We start from the raw sequence: 18,385 nt of genomic DNA, 5'->3' as shown, positions 1-18,385 counted from the left end.
TATCTCTAGGGTCTTCAAGTCATGATTTGTTTTTATTTGTTCGAATATGATATTTATATCTCTCTTCCTACAAGTATGTATCTTCGTACGTATAAAGTATCAAAAATAATAAAAGTAATTAATAAATTTTCTCTAGTTGCCCTGAAAACTACATCTGAATATAAAGATAAGAAAGACATCAGTAAATTGCTGTTGTTATTTGCTGATCATAATGGTAATCAACCGAACATGATCACATATACCGTCTTCAAAACTTTGATTTTTATCAAGCTTCATATAAATACTAGGTTTTTGTTAGTCACGTAATTTGACATCCTGAATTTAAGATGACAGATGAAATAATGACTAGTTCTGAATTAGCTCACTCAGGAAGTAAAATTTTCTCCTTCCCGTCAATATAGCATATTTATAGCTCCCAATGATGGCGATCACTAACTAAATATGTTATGGATTAGAACCCTATTGCACTCCATAAGTTTTTCTTTATTCGCTTTATGTGCATGCATGCATGCTTGGTTGTGGAAGAAATTAAAAAGCCCCCCTTTTTTTTTTTTTACTTAGGTTATTCGAATGTATACGCCAGACATTTATTTGTTGAACTGTAGTTATAATTTGGAACGTGGTGCTAGAGCCGTTGGAGCCGAACCGAACGTCAGTTTGTTTAGAATTATAGAGTTTGATTACGCCAAAGCAGGTGAATTTGGAAAACACCAAAATCGGTCATGCATCCAACTCGTTATCGAGGCTTGAACTCCGGATGAACTACCAGTGTTCGGCGGCTCGCTTGCTAGAACTGCGTTAGGCTCTTTGAATGTAGCAAAGCCACGAGGGTTACCTTCTTAAGATGGCAGGCCTTCGTGGAGTCATTTTCTGAAGGCTTAGATTAGGTTATTATGGCAAAGCACAGTAGGATGCCTTCATGTTGAACTTTCTTAGAGAAATTGACAACCCATACACGTTACACATACAGAAAATTATGAAAACGTCCATGCAGCCGGCCCGTTAGCCTTTATTCGAATCCAGGTCGAAACTACCAGTGTTCAGCGATTTAATTCCTCTACCGCGGGAGGGCCTAATTGCTGAAGGGAACTGGCTTGTATTCATGTTACACACGGTGAAAACAAACAATGCAACCAGCTGATTCGTCTGGCATCGAACCCAAACCAGTTCGAACTTCCAGTATTCAGTAGTTTTAACCACTCGGCCACTGGTGGCGTGTGGTAGGAGCCACAGATAATGTACTGAGTAGCAAAAATCCCTAATAGTGGCCCTGGTTACTAGTAGGATTGTAAGTATATTGGTAATCATCCAATCTACAGCAAGGAAATTTCGGAGCTTAATTGTAAAGTCAAATGCGACACTCCGATAAACGTGGTATATGTAGAGATGGAAAAATTTATTATTTAAAATACTTGTATTTATTAGTAAACATTTTATAAAATTTATTCTTAATTTAGCGTTTAAGAATTCTAAGAGAGTTATCTGAGTATTTTTTCCTCCTTTGGTAATCCAATAAAATTGAGTAAATTTATGTTCTGTAATATCTTTGCGTGTTATATACATAGTTTTTTTTTTTTTTTCTTTCAAAGTTAGACAAGTTTACACAAACAATATAGGTCGAAAAGGGAGCTGGTCTGCGCCCGGTGAGCCTGTCGGCAGCGTCGCAAAGCATAATTTGACTAACGAAAAGATCATGCTTTGGATCTGGTGATCTGGATAGTCACTTGTGTTGAAAAATAAATTTATTTCAACAACATAGGCCAAAAATTTAGTTGATCTGCGCCCGTGAGTCCGTCGGCAGCATCGTAAAGCGTAATTTGACTAACAAAAAGATCATTCTTTTGTATTTGGTGGGATTGCCGTGGTATTAATCACAAATAGTATATGGAAAAAGGTAAAACCCTTGACAGTAAAGGATACAACGAGATGCTAGTGCATGTTGACGCTGCTATCAAGGAAAAGAGTCGAATTGAGTTCCGGCGCAGAAAGGTAACGTTCCATCAAGATAATACCATACGTGTCTGCATTCACCGGCTAGCCTCTGTACGGACTCGAAAGGGATCTTTCACCACATCCACCATATAACCCCGACATCGCACGTTCGGACTTTCAGCTACATCTTGCTGGTCCTATCTTCACTTCTGCACAAGACGTCCGAAATGAGGTTGACCTGTGTTTGGACTCGGGCCACCAAGTTTCCGAGCCGAAGGTTTTGAAAAACTACCAAAAAATTGGCAGAAAAGCATAGATTTTTGGTAGTGATTACTATCCGCACTAAAGGTACTGACTGCTTTTTTTTTCATAACTTTATGAAGAGCGTTCGTGCTTAAAATTTTCGTTACAACCATTAAATTCTGTAATTTATGAATTCCTTCCCACTTCTCATGTATTTATCAACTGTTCTTTATGAACCTGATATTCCTACAATTATCAGCTGTACTTTATAAATCTGATATGTAGAAACGCAATTTGATTTTATGCATTTCAGTATCAAGTGAAATCTTTAAACTAATCGTTCATTATAACACTTTATGTTGTTTTCATTCAAAGCTGAACTCAGATAATGTGCCGAGGTTGAACTACCAGTAATAGGCGACTTTAGCGCTCGCCTGCTAGAATTTAGAGAGGAACTGAGTGCTAGAATTGGGTTAGGCTCTTTGAATATAGCAAAGCCACGAGGTGGCAGATAGCAGATGCTTTCGTGGAGGAAGTTTCTGAAGGCTTAGTTTAGTTTATAGCAAAGCTCCCCATACACGTTACACACGGGAAAGATTATGAAAACGCCCATGTAGCCAGCCCGTTCGCCTTGATTCGAACCCAGGTCGGAACTACCAGTGTTCAGCGATTTAACCGCTCGGCCGCGGGTGAGCCTAATTGCTGAAGGAAACTGGGTCGTATTCATGTTGCACAACAGGAAAACAAACCATGCAGCCAGCTGGTTCGCCTGGGATCGAACCGAAACCAGGTCGAACTTCCAGTAATCAATATTCTTAACCACTCAGCCACTGGCGGCGCGTGGCAGAAGTAAGAGCCACAGATATTGTAGTGAGCAGCAAAAACCTCTAATACTGGCTCTGGTTACTAGTAGAATTATATATTGGTAATAATCCAATATACAGCAATGAAATTTCGGAGCATAATTGTGAAGTTAAATACGACACTCCGATAAACGTGATAAAGATGAAAAATTTTTTAAAAAAGGAAACTTACTATGCAAATACATGTATTCATTAGTAAACATTTTATAAAATTTATTCTTAATTTAGCGTTTATGAATTCTCAGAGAATTATCTCATCGAATTATTTTTTTCTCCTCTGGTAATCCAATATAATTGATTAAATTTATGTGCTGTTAATATCTTTGCCTGTTATGTACATAGTTTTTTTTTTTTTTTTTCCGTTCAAAGTTAGATAAAACTGAACGTACGTTACACTGAAATTACTTTGTCTAGAAAGTAAGCGCTTGAGTAGAAACAGATGTTAGGTTTTATTTTTAGAAGACATGAGATCGCTTTCTGTAAAGTAATGTTATAAAATTTTGAATTTGAAATAATCGTACTTCGTTTTTAGTAGCGCAGAATGATAAAGATTTAATGAGAATATAGCAAAGCATCTTTTTAGAGACGCTGTTATAATTTTGCTATTTTATTTTTTTATGGTAGGTCAAGGAAAAAGGCAGGCTGCTAAATACGGTAACAGCACATTACTCTGTTTCATATATAGCGAATCCGCTCTGAAATGAGGCACGAAGCGGTAAAGTAGCTGAACACCAGTATTTCGGTCCGAGTTTCGAATCCCGCGAAGGGACTGGTTGCGCTTTCGTGGTTTTACCCTGTGTAACGTGTCTAGGAGCCAATTTCCCTTAGAAAGTCTTCCACGAAGGCATCCTTTCCCTTAGGCAGATAGATCGTACCGGTGTTTATTTTATCAACAGTACTGGTTATTTTTAAAAATGATCATCCTAGAAAGGTGATTGCCAAAAAGTATTCACTTCGCATATTTATACGTTATGCATGAATATACTCTTTTTAGTCAATCTAATATATATAAATTACTAATGCTTTAAAAAAATTCAATTTTCAATATTCTGTTTCCTATTTGTTCCTGTTCAATGAAACAGATTCATACACAGCAAATCCAAATGCATCGCTACAGGAAGATGATAAACCAGCACAGTACGTAATTACAGTTACATCCGGAAAAGAGTAGATATACATATAAATACATAATATATATATACGGTATACAACGATATACAATATATATATATATTATCGTTTTTTAGGATGTATCTATAATATGTATCATTTTACTTTATTAAAATATAATATTCAATTTTGTAATTTAGGAATTTCTTCTCCCTTATCATGTATTATCAGCTTGTACTTTATAAACCTGATACCCCTTCAATTATCAGCTGTATTTTATAAACCTGAAACATAGAAACGCAATTTGATTTTATGCATTTCAGTATCAAGTGAAATATTAAAACTGATTGTTCATTATAACACTTTATGTATTCATTCAAAGCGGATCTCAGATAATGTGCCGCAAATTATTTCCACACTAAGTTTTTTGTGCAAATAATACGTCCTGCTAGTGTTTTTGTAATAAAATGCATGTTATTAATTGATTTCGAATTTTCGTTGCATCTTGATATTGCTGCCAAAAGATATTCAATCAACAATAGTATCTTTTACTACGTTTATGTGTGTGGATACATAGACCATTTCTCCGTGTACTAGAAAAATTTGATAATGATTTATCCACTTTTGAAGTAAAAAAATAATAGTTAGGAGTGTTATACGATTTTATAATACAAGTAAAAAATATATATAAAGCTCTGGAAAGTGCTAACACATATTTATGGAATATTATGGATGGTAATTTATGAAATATTATGGATGGATGAGTAAATGGAATATTATGTGCGTGCTATATATGTATACACATATCATCAAGTATAAAATCATTTATATATAATTTTTATGTCGCGATGAAATTTGTTTTCTTCCGCAAAATAACGGCAAATTATGAAACATTACGCAACATTGAAAAGCGTGATGAACAAATTTTGCGAAAAGAAATAGAGACTGCTGCACGTATCTCACAGATATCTTTCATTCAACACAAAGGTGAAAAAGTTCTATTCCTGTTCAAAACATACCCTGCAGTCTGAGTCACAGACGGAAGAAATGACAGCAGGTCTTTTGTTCAACTGAGGGGATGTGTTTTATGGCTTACTCACTTTCCCGCCAAACAAGTACAGAGGAAGGAAGCGTCGTTGCCATAGTAACCAGGCTGTAGGTAGTCTTACAGATTTGAGTCTTTATCGCTCAACGTTCGTAGCGCCATCTGTTATTAAAAATCGACATGAGAAAGGGGTATTAAACGCTCTTAATACGGTTTCTAATAGGAGACTTATTACCTTTCATGACTGAAAATAACTGCTCGCACCAATAAGTGCTACCAAACATGGAAATAATTTCATATGCGAATTTTCGAGTATTTTCAAACCTGGGTGGTAAATATTTGTAAAATTCAGGCACGCCCACTTCAATGAATTTTGCTTTCAAATTTGAGTTGCATTGAATCTCGATCACCTCCATTTGCATATGGCTGGGTACTGAGTCAATACTTATTGAGAAAATCAAAGAAAACAAAAAAAAAATTGTCTTCGAGGGAACTAAAATCATTAAACCTCGTTTCAAATTCAGTTGTTAAATTTGCAATTTTTTCTACGTATTTTTGATACGAACAAGTATCAGAGTTCGCCCACATTCGGCTATCGGGGGATGCATGCAAGTTCTGAGTGCATGTGTCCCCCAAAAGCCGAAGGTAGCTAAACGCAAGCTACTCACACGCATTTGTAATTTAAGTAGTGTGTGTGTCAGCTCGCTGTGAGTAATCTAACAACACTGAATAAATTATCGTTAATTACTTAGCAGTAAACATTTCATTTTTTTCTTCGTCGATATGTTATTTTATTATTATATATTATTATTTGCCGATATATTGGCCGGGCCGCAAAAATATTTGTTGTGGGCCGCGAGTTTGACATCCTTGGTCTACAACATTAAAAATATTCTTTTTTTTAAAATGTCGCAGAAAAATAAACAATGGTTTGAAGACTATACTTTTGCATTGTCTGAACAGAAAATACTCTTATTCAATTATTAAAAAAAGATGGAAAAAGCATGATTTTAATATTTCTACACATAAAATAAGTGACATAATTAATATGACTGGAAAGAAAGGTCAAAGTTAACATCTGACTGGGAAAAAGGCAAAAAAATGCATACCAAACAAAGATATGCACAACTCTTATTAAATCTAAAGTCACATCTCATGTTTTAAAGGAAAATCCAGCCCTCCAAAGAGCTATTGCAAAATCTTTAAATATCTCTTTAGGAACTGTGAACAAAATTAGAAAATCTGATTTAAAGCTAATCAAAACACGGGGAGGAAATATGTTCATCTAATGCTAAAACATGTTTCTCTGCGTAAGACTATGAGCAGACTGCTGTATGAAAATTATTTGGCAGGTGAAAAATGGAAATATATAGTTTCAGTTGATGTGGCTTGGATATACTTATCTGATTGCAATAGAAAAAGATCAATTTACTAAAAAAGATGAGAAAGACTTAATATGTTGGAACGGAGAAAACAAGGAAAAGTTTTTCTAAAGGTCTTATGATTTACTGGATTCTCATAACGGAAAACTTAAAATAAGGAAAGTATAAAAAAATTTCAAAATTAATTCAGATTCCTATCAGAAATGTTTTAACACTTATATGTAAAGAAAAAATTCCATCTCTTTATTCAAACAATTTTCACTGTGATAAGTTCCATCAGGATAAGGCTTCAAGCCATACATCTAAATCTACTGCTCTATTTTATAAAAAAAAATTGCATTAATGCATCCCACCCAAGTTCCCTGATATATCTCCTATGGATTAGTGTGCATTTGGACTTTTAAAACAAGCTCTTTATAAGCAGTATCCCAAAACATCGGATCGACTCACAATGGAAGATTGTGAAGGAGGAGTGGAATAAAATCAACCTTAATGTTTTAAGAACAGGACTTTTATCTTGAAAATCAAGATGTAATATGATACTTCAACAAAAGGGCTATCCGACTGAACATATTGGAAATTAAAATTATAAGGTCTGTTTATTTTTAAATCTTTGCAAAATCGTTACAAAAATTTGATAACACCCTCTGTATTTGACTTAAGTACACTGTAATAAGTATCAACTACAGACTTATTGTGTGCCCTAAAGAAGGTGCACTTAACTCTAAGTTGTTCATCCTTTCCTTGATGGCTGAAATCAGTGCCTCAATCAGTAACACTATACTTTATAATACATGTGGGGATTTTCCTGAAAAAATGTCTCACTTGCATTCAAAAGTTTTGTTGTGTGGGCTTGTAGATTCATAAGGAAGTTCAATGCATTAATAAAATAAAGTTGGTAAAATCTGTCCTTATTTAAGAATTTCTCTAAGAGTTTTTTTTTCCATACCCATAGAATCAAACAGGTGCTTTGCATTCTTTAAGTCTTTTGCAAGACATAGGATATTCTTTAAAAGGATTATCGAGTTCTGCTTTGAACTATACATATCATGGGAGAAATTACTATGTTTTAACAGGACACTGGATAATACTTTTGACTGGTGACTGTTTCTGCATCAAATATTCATCCACATTATAAGCTGTAAATGTAAAGCATTCTATATTGAAGATAAACGTGAACATTACTCAAAACACACCATATGGATGAAAAAAAAATTGGTATCTGCCAGGAATACCGTTTAATGAAATCTATAGTTTGCACCATATGGAAAACTCGAGACCATAATTTCTACCCATAGAAAAATTTTAGATGCGAGAAAAAAAGTTCAGACAGGCTGAGCATAAGGATATTAAAGCATTACTGAAAGGATTCATCATTCAAAGACTACCAGCCTTTGGTACTGTTGTAATCTGTCAGTATCTGTATAAATGTTTCAGATATGAGCCTGAATTTGTCAAACTCTATAGACATACTGCCTTTTTTTTGCTGAAATGGTTAGTTAGATAGATTTAAGATGTGAAACAAGAATTTTTTCCAGAAATATTGTGGGAGAATTAGCGTTTCAAAATTAAATATCAAGAAATGGGGGGGGAGGAATATTTGGGATGACATCTCTCAACAAAGAAAACTAGAAAAAGATATTTTCAATGCTGATGAAGCTGGGCTTCTCTAGAAGATGATGCCAAATTAAACATTAAAAGTTTAAGACCAAAGCAAAGGAAAATTGTCAAAATGCAAATCACAGTTCTTCTGATGCTCAGAAAACACACAGCATTGAAACCTTTCATAACGAATAAAAAAGCTGTGATGCATGTAATCAACACATTTTTATTTATACGAACTGTAAAATTAAACATGACAGAAATTTTTAAATTTTTGTACAAAACTACAGATAAAATGTTTCAGCAGTCTGCATCATGCCAGCAGTAAACTATTATTCCCCCCCCTAAAAATTTAAGTAAAATTCATCAAAATATTTTATTACTTTTTAGTATTTTTACATTTTTATGAATAAAATAATTATTCATAGTTATTAATATGTAATTCGAGAAAAGATTCAGAACCATGGTTTTATACTAACTAATTTATCATGTAAAATTGTTAATATACAGTGAAAATGAAAAAGAACGACCAACAAATTTTTAACAACTGCAATAATAATTGAATCTCAATATGACTTTTTTAGTTTAATTTATTATTCACTTATTTTGGTACTTGGTCTTTTAGGGGAGAAATATCCGTCACACCAGTGAAGTTTCTTTCATAACAAAAAGTCTGTGAGAGGTAAAGATTTAATTCAATTAGTCTAAAAGAAATTTGAAGAACTGTCGAAAATTCTTAGAAAATTTCTCATTCCTGAATAATTACTGAACTACAACTACAGTGATTAGTTTACCTTTCATATCTACAGCATAAAATATACAACTTAAAAATATAGAATATTACTAATATACAAGGTGATCATAAAGAGACTTCTCTGATATATGAACCCCAGCTGCTTACCTGTTCAACCAATCGAAAGGAAATTTCAAATACTGTTATTTGAAGGTATGCACCCGAGATTGTGATGATTTTAAACAATAGCGCTCTCATGATTATGGTTACAGTAGAAAAATTTCTAAATTTTCCAATGGCAACACCCACTTTTTTCTGCAGAAATTAATCAGAGCATTAAAAAACTATAAACAGCAATGGAGCTATATATGCATGATGAAAATTGCCATCCTGAAATACTTTGCAAAGAACAGTTTTGTAAAAGATTAATGACAACACAATATAGGAGTCAGAAAAAAAAAAAAAATTATTGGAATTACAAATTTTCAACTTGTATAGTGTTTTAAGATAGAATCATCTCCCATAACTTTACAGTTTCACAGCTATCACTCTGATGGATTTCTAGTTCTACTATCACTTTCTAGTTGAGTCATCTGAAATCTAAGGTGTACACATCAAATCCATGAAATTTGACAGAATTGAAAGATGCCATAAAACGTGAAGTTATACATATTCCTCCTGCTACGTTACATTCATTGTTGTTGTCACCAATCTTCTGCATGCAGTGCGTTACCATCTGTGAAGATGAGCATGTTAAAAACATGTAACTACAATAAAGGTTTTTACCCTCTCTTCTCTCTTGTGTTGTCACTGATTCTTTACAATGTACTTGTTTGCAAATGTTTTACGATGGCAGTTTTCATTATATAATGTCATTTTATAGTTTTTTAATGTGCTAATCCATTTGCCCAGGAAAAAAGTGGGTGTTGCCATTCGAAAATTTTTTAATGTTTTGCCTGTAACCATAACCATGAGAGCTCAATGGTTTTAAATCATCACAATCTCAAGTGCATACCTTAATATATCTGAAATTTCATTTTGATTGGTTGAGTGGATAGGTCGTTAGGAATTCATATATCAGGGAAGTTTTTTTATGATCACCCTGTAATTCATAAATAATGAAAGATAAAAGTTCATACTTACATGTTCTGTAGCTAAATCACTCAAAAGATTAATAATTTTCAATTTAGTATCTGTTGATACCACATGATTTTGTAATATATTTGCTAAAATTAAGGCACCATTATTACTAAAGAACTCTTTTTGAGCTTCAGGCAGATTTCGCAAAAAGCCTGAAAGTACAATCATACCACGAGAATACAGGTTAGGAGACTCAGATAGGATATTTCTTAAACGAAGACCAATCTCTTTCTGGAGAGCAGCTTTTTGCACATGAGGATTCCTTAAAGAATGAAAAAATACATCAATTTAACACCTATTTCAGATATTCAAATAACAAAAAATACATAAATACATAAGGTAGTTGATGTAAGTTAAATTAATCAAAACAAGTTATATATTAAGAAATAATATTAAATTTTTTAGTCATTTAAGAGTATTTTGAAAGCTATATTGATCTCGACATTTCATTTTAAAATGTTATAAAGATTTCATCTTAAAAACTGAAAGAAACTTAATATTCCAATCTTCCCACAAAACAGCCTATTAAAATAATAATAATAATAATAATAAATTACAAATACTGCAAATGTTATCTAAAAATATATTTACAACAATGGCAGTTTTCTTAAATACTAAAAGAAAGGAGATATAACCATATATCAATTCACATTAATAAACTATTTAGGTCAGTCAAATGAGACAGACCACAACAACAATGCATTAATAAAAGAAAAAAAATGCTTACAATAACATATGAAGCCATCAAAAAATAAAGCTTATCTTGAATGCAATTAAATGTAACATAATATATTTGTACATAATATAAGAATATAATTCCAATATGCAGATCTATAAATCAGTTTTAAAACTTAATAGCTAGGATGGAAATTTTTAATTTAATTTTTTCAATTACATTGAAAACACCAGGAATAAATTCTATGGCAAATGCTGAAATAGAAAGTGATTATTTAATATTTTTTTTGATAATGATCTACTAAATTTGATTGCTGAAGAAACAAACAGGTTTGCTCAAAAAAGTAGTCTGTCTAAACCAGATTTTCAGATGTAAAAACTGAGAATATAAAAAAGCATTTTTTGCAATGATAATACTGAGGGCATTATCAAGAAGCCTAATTTGAAAATGTATTTCAATAAAAATTAAATATTCACTATTCTGTTTTTCAGCAGGGTTATGCCTAGAGATATGTTCCTTAATATTTTAAGATTTTTGCATTTCACCTCAGACAAGAGTGCTAAAAAGTTGGGAAAACTAGGACTAATCATAGAAAAGCTACAAAATAAATTTAAAAAAAACTATATACTTGAGGAAAATGCTTGCATCGATGAATCCCTTTTTGCTTGGCTTTCAACAGGACATTCCATCCAAAAGATTGTGTTACGGTATAAAAATATATAAGTTATGCAAATCAGTTACCAGTTATGTATGAAATTTTTTAATTTTCTGCGGGAAGAACAGCAATGGGTCTTATGGAGAAAGAGTAGTGAAAACATTGATGAGCGACTTATCTGAGAAAGAGCATAATTTACATTTGGATCGCTCCTTCAATTCCCTATCACTTGTGGAATATTTTCATTCTGTAAAACCGAATGTTTGTGGAACAATATTAAAAACAATATGAAAAAGAATGCCTAAAAACTTTTCAGGAAAAAAACTAAAAAGGGGTGAATTGGTAGTAATGCAGTAAAACAGCATGAACATTACTGCATTCAAAGATAAAAAGAAAGATGTTTTTATGCTAACAAGCATACGTGGACCAGAAATGGCTAAATCTGGCAGAAAAGATTGAATTACTGGAGAAAGTATTTTAAAGCCTAAATGTATTATAGATTATAACAAAAACATGGGTGATGTAGACATAGGAGATGCAGTTATGACACACTATTCATGTTCTTGAAATGCTAGGATTGAAAGTTTTTTCTAAAATTGGGCACAGTGATGCAAAACCCTCATCCTGTGCGATGACTGCCTTCGATTCTCTTCCGTCCAGCACGAGTGTCTTAAACAAAGGTGTGCCGTCAGTGAAAGGGTTAGGGGTAAAAACAGTTAGTTACAAAGTCAATTGGTTATGAAGTCAATTTATGTAGTTAGATATCCTTAGTCATAATAGATTTACATGATTATAATTACAAATTTTTCTTCTAAATTTCCAAAAATTATCCATCAAAAAGTACTAAAAATACTTTATAGCAGTTTTAATTTATTACATTGATTGTAAAAGGATATTCATATAATTAATACATTAAAAGTTACAAAATATTTCCGTTTTGTAGCAACAATAAATTTTAAAGCATTTTTTCAATTTGAAAACGTTCCAGACTTTTTCCTTCTCATTAGCATCTTTTCTACGTTCATTTGTTTCAATATACATAAAGCAATGCTCCCATTAGTCTCTGCTTCATCTCCTAATTTGTTAATGGTTTAACAATGTACCTTTGAAGAATTATTTTCTCACCCTTTATAAAATCAAATCCTTTTTCAATGAATTTCCTCTTCATTTAGAATATTCAGTTTTACTTAAAGATTCTTTTATTCTAAAGAACTGCTTGTATGGATGAATGCATAGTACACTAAGAATGTATAGCAGAAATTGCCAGTTTTATTTACTTAATACTAATTGAGAACAAATATGGAATGATATAAGGCCAGTATCAAAGCCAGTGTGGCAGTATTTTTAGAATTTAGTGAAGCAGTCAGCTAGAAATTTTACAGTAAAATGTTTAGAATTTAGGGCAGGTATTGAGGTATATATGGTGTGCACTGAGACATATATGAAGAATCTTTTAATTAATTGACGGGTTTCAATTTCTTTCCTGTCTTTAATTGCTTCAATGTTTGTCTAGTGGAAAGATAAGAAAATAAAGGGAAGATAAAACAATCTAACAGAAAGACTTCTGGGATCAAAACGAAAAAAATTCAAGTAATTTTGTTATCACTCTTCTTCCAGAAATTCTTCAAAGGGTAAGAAATTCATCATAAGTTTCATATAGAACATGTTAATATCATGAAGACATTTTTTGTTTCATCACATTTTTTTGGAAGTTGCAGTTTATAAACTTTGCCTTTACATTTTCCAAGGTGCAAGGTCTAAAATCCAAAAGAAAAATTATCTCCACTAACTCTGGAACAGCAAAAAGCCAAAAGATTTTCGATATATACATGTTAAAAAAAAATTCAGGAAAGAGAAGTGTTAAAACGAATTTTGAAGAGAAAACTGATACACATTTAAATATTCTGAAACAATTACATAGTAAAAAATCTCTTATATGAAAAAATATAATAGAAGATAAAAGAAATTTATTTTTAAATAATTACAGTAGCATTTGTTTTATCTCAGAAGAGTTTCAGAAACTGTACTTTGTAGCATTTATTATCTTTTTGCAGGATCAAAATATTCAAAAATGGAAAATAATGTCACTTTAAAATATAACAGAAGAGAACAAAAGTGTTTTATTTTAATGTTATTTCTTAAATACTATTTTAATATATATTATCATTATTTTTATGCAAAATTTGCATATCTCCAAATAAAAAATTTTGTACATAAACTGATCAGCAAAATGTTTTTGAAATGAATTTGAAATCGCCAAAATGTTGATAAGTCGCTAAATTTATTGCTACATAATAAAAGAACTCATATCCCAAAAAAATGAGAAAAGCTGTTTTGATGTAATATTTTATGAATTCTTCATTCAGAAAGTTCCAATTGAGGTAAGGCCTCGTGTCTCAAACTTGAGTACCCACCATTTACATTCAGAAACAGGAAAGAACTCAAACATTAACCCATCAAATAACATATTTGTCAATGCATCACCAAATATCCTCCAAAATGTTAATTCACATCAAAAAGACAGTCATTAAAAAAAAAAAAAAAGACAGTTAAGAACCTATTGCAAGTTTTGGCTGAAATTAAGGACTTCTAAGGACCAAAAGTAACTTCTAAAAAAACCTAAGGACTTTTAAACACATTTAAGGATTACATGAGCCCTGAGACTAGTGATTCATTTAATCATACCATCAAATATGCATAACTGCTTCAGAAATAACCATAAACAAAACAAACTGTGCATTTCCATATAAATTAAATATGAATATAACAAAGCAAAACCTTGAACTATGTGCCTCAATAAATGGCAAATATTACACACAAAAAAAAGAGCATATTTATTTCAATATGATTGTGCCTGAATAGGCTTTTTTGTATTCAGACAACTGCAATACATTTTAGGCATTTATGCCACCATCCACACATACACAGCCCATTAACTTAAGAAAGGCTGTTATGGTGAAATATGATTTCTAATTTAGATTTAAAGGAAAGGTATTAAGAGAATTACTAATATCATCAATGTAGTGCTTTCGGGGCTAATTGAGTTTATGGAGCAGTACATCACATTAAATAAGTTTAAATTAACATCACTACGTTAGCTGTGAATTAAATTATAAGAATAAATTATTATATTAACAATAAATTATCTTGCCAGAAAAAAGTATACATACATTTGTGTTATAAAGTATTCAGTGCTTTTTAAATTAAATCAATGTTATTAGTTCTTAGTTCAGCTGGACTGTTTATGACACAAAATTCTTTTGATACTCCATGATATGCTCCAAAAGCTGAACATTAATAATCATAATTTCTTTCTTTAAAGTAATTTCTAAATTTGCATATAGCTGATTTAGCTCCCACTCTAATTCTTTATTTTCTCACTTGCCTCACTCTTGTCCTAGCTGTGTGAAATATATTAATTTTAGGAACTAAAAAAATTTGTAAAAAATATATTCATTGACACACACTAGCATTACTGTATTAAATGCAATCTAATTTTTTTGATTTCATACTTTTCAAAAATTTTCCTGTTATTAAATCATACTGGTAAAATTTAAATGTAGTAAAAACGTACAAATATAAATCCTATACTAATTAATATTTATTAGCCATAGATAATCTTAGATTTGTCATACAATTTCGTGTTTCTTGTTTATGTACGAGTGGTATAAATTTCCATCTTACCCTTGCATGGCTGCCCCAAGTACTGAAAGAATAGAAGACACAATATTCTCATCAGACGATGAAAGGTGAGAAAGAAGCAGTTCTAAACCTCCCATAGTGACCAAATTTACACCAACATCATACTAAAATACCAAATAATTAAATAAAAACATTACATATGCAAATTCAAATGAAATAAATGATAGATAATATTCAAATAAATACCTAAAAAACATGCATGTAACTTTGTCTCAAATGAAAGGAAATAAGTATCATTAAATATATTTTTTATTTATTTTAAAAAAAAATTTACTAAATAACAATGTAAATATAAACATAGGCTGATAATTTACCCCAAAACGATGATAATTATGAATATTATGCAAAGCTCATAAAATCAGATTAATTTTACTTCCATATTGTTGCCAACCTTGAGATAAAAATAACTTGGGAGTTTTTCACATGATGTGGTATGTCATTTCAGAACATACAGACATTAATTAATTTTATAATGCATGAGTCAAGTTATTGAACTATATACAAAATGATCCTGATGTAAAACACATTAATATTTAATTAGATATTCTAATGTTTATGTTTTGGGCTAATTTCGTTTCGTAATTTTCTTACATTTTTATACTGAAAAAAACCTGAACAGGTAAAGAAAGCTTTTATTAAACAACATACTACTGAATAGGCTTGAAAATAAAATGAATAATTAATTGTGAAGGGGTCGTTTTAGATAGGGTCATAGAAAAGTCCTGTATAGTGTAACAAGTATTTATTAACAGGTTTAAGTTACACACGAACATTACATTTAACTTTAAGAAAAATTACAGAGTCTGGTACAATCTATCATGTGGGACACTTGACTTTTACTGAAGTACTTCTCCGGCTACTCACCAGAGGGCAGCCTTGTTGTCACAGTTAGTCCAACAGTTTATGTTAAAAGATTGGTTACATAATGCAAATACTATTATGTGGATAAACATAGTAACCTACCATGTTGATGTAAAACAAAACTGAATATAAATATTAATAGTTTAACCACTGGTTGAATCTTCATAAAAAGTTCTACAAATCTCTGTTGTTGATTCAGACAGTTCAAATCAAACAAAACTGAATTAAAAAAAATTATGCTGAAATCGCAAGGACTATAGGAATGGAACTTGTACAATTTAAGTTTTATTAAATCAATATTTTTTTTTCCTTCAGGAAAACATTTTACTTAGCAATGGATAAATTAAAAACTGGGAAATTCTGCATTCCACCATGAAACAGCTATGCCTTCATAAATACCTAATTAAGAATGTGGTCTACTCTTCACTCGGCATAAAATTTAATGAAAAATTTCATAGTGGTGATAATTCCTGAATAATTAAATTAAAAACAGTTTTAGATTTTAACTGTAATAAAATGTACTTTAAGAAGGGGTGGAAGCAAAAAAAATGATGCATAACATCGATCCCAAAAAATATATTCTACAATTTTATTTCAGAAAAAGTACATTCAGCGATGAACTGCTATTTTACTGTTTTTCATAGTCAGCAGAGTGCACACACATCCTCCTAAATGAAAGACAATGCAGTTCTTTGTTTTATTAAATATTAAACAACAATGACTGACAAAAACTTTATTCTCTTTCTTATTTCTTTCTTAAAGTATATCATAAAAATAATTCGTTTGAGGAAAAAGAGTCCTTTATTTTGTCATGCAAAAACATTGTTAAATTGCATTCATTAGTGGTCAAAATGGATATTTTTGTTGAAATATGGTACTGGGAATTTTTTATGATTACAATACTTCCTTTACTTTGTACAAGGACGTAAAAAGAAAGAAAGAAAAAGAAAAATGTGATATAATCATCTGAAATGTTTCTGAATTTAATTCAAAATTAGATTCAATGATGCATTATAATATATTATTGTTTTAAAATAACACTTAGGATATGAGATGGTTTCATCTTCAGGAAGTTCATCAAAATGGCTTTAACCCTTTAAAAGGCACTGGTATATAAAATATACTGGAAGTTTGCATATTATTTAACCTCCTAAAAATATTAATTTTCTACGCCAAAAGCCGTAATCGTAAGTTTCTAGCATTTCCTTTTGATTCTAAATGGCAGCATTAACCTGTGGATGCTCAATATTTTGCAGTTATAAAATTAATATACCTAGTTTCAAGGTATCATGTTTGAAGATTCATAAATTCTATTGGAGGGGAAGAAACAATTCAAAATCTAGAAATATATGACATACACATGTTGAATCTTATATATTTACTGCATTTTAGTCAAGAGTAATAATTAAAAGCTCATTTATATAATTTTAAGAGCCGTATATAATATATACCAGCACCCATACTGAGGGTACCATGCCAATAAATGGCAGCATCAGGCTTCTTCTCTACTCTGTGAGATGACAGAATTTCTTTATATTATAAAAATTTATGATGTAATAATTTGTTTATGATTCATTTACAAGCTCTTTAGGATTCAACATTATGTTCATGGGGGGAATGGGAAGTTTACTGACCTGTGCTGGGACTGAATATACATATAATAGTTTCTTTTTTTTATTCTTTGTTTACTCCACTTGAGTTTCTCATTTGTCTCTGTTAAGCTAAAATTTTAATTTCAACACTTCACTCTTTCCCAGGAGAAAAATTCATCGATTTCAAAATTGTCGTCTGGTGTCAAAATGTTACACAATTGCAAGGGTTAAACGTGGCATGTTAGCCCTGAAAGGCACTTGTTGCTTCACGTTTCCCAAAACCCTAAAATGCAGCGAAAATGAAAAGAGGTGATTGATAACTTATTTGTCATGTGTGGGTTATGCCATCTTCACAAAGGGGCTGTAATAAGATCACACAAAGGGAATGGCTCACTTAAAAGTACGGGAAATAGAAATGCACTTTAGATTGATCTCTTAATGAAATGGAAAAACTGTCAACTTGAAAGCATGCTTTTACTGTTTAGGGTATCGTATTTGTTAATTTCAGAGACTAGGGAACACAAGAGAAATTTTCCCCTGGTTTAGGATACAAATAGGTGGTTTTCAAAATAAATTTTCACAGTTGGTGAAAGGACGGAAAATATTTCTAAGACCAGTTTTAGATGCAAACCAAAATTTATCCAAAAATTGAAATGGGACCCCCTAGGAGACCAAAGACCCTGAAAATCAAAATAAGAGCTTTGAGGGGTATCAAATAATAAAATTGTTTAACAACGTTTCTTCCTAAACAAAATGATATATAATTTTTATACTATTATACACCTAGATTTACGAAATCTTACAAATTTACAAAATTTTATCTATTATATACATATATTTACAAAAAAT

General features: G+C 31.3%; 1 protein-coding gene across 4 annotated transcripts in view; it reads right to left on the bottom strand.

Annotated features, from left to right (window-relative positions):
* Sil1 (Sil1 nucleotide exchange factor) overlaps nucleotides 1–18,385 on the bottom strand; it is an 81,631-nt gene that overhangs the window by 23,622 nt on the left and 39,624 nt on the right. For all 4 annotated transcript variants that reach the window (XM_085814636.1, XM_085814638.1, XM_085814648.1 and 1 more), the window contains 2 exons: nucleotides 15,066–15,187; nucleotides 10,054–10,312 (listed from right to left, as the gene is read on the bottom strand). In XM_085814636.1, the coding sequence (XP_085670762.1) occupies nucleotides 10,054–10,312; nucleotides 15,066–15,187 (381 nt within the window). The remainder of the gene's footprint in view (nucleotides 1–10,053; nucleotides 10,313–15,065; nucleotides 15,188–18,385) is intronic.

Source organism: Stegodyphus dumicola, chromosome 1, assembly GCF_044657685.1.
Source record: "Stegodyphus dumicola isolate Sdum_Otavi_A_Nest chromosome 1, ASM4465768v1".
Taxonomy (NCBI): domain Eukaryota; kingdom Metazoa; phylum Arthropoda; class Arachnida; order Araneae; family Eresidae; genus Stegodyphus; species Stegodyphus dumicola.
This window is presented reverse-complemented; position numbering and strand designations above follow the sequence as displayed.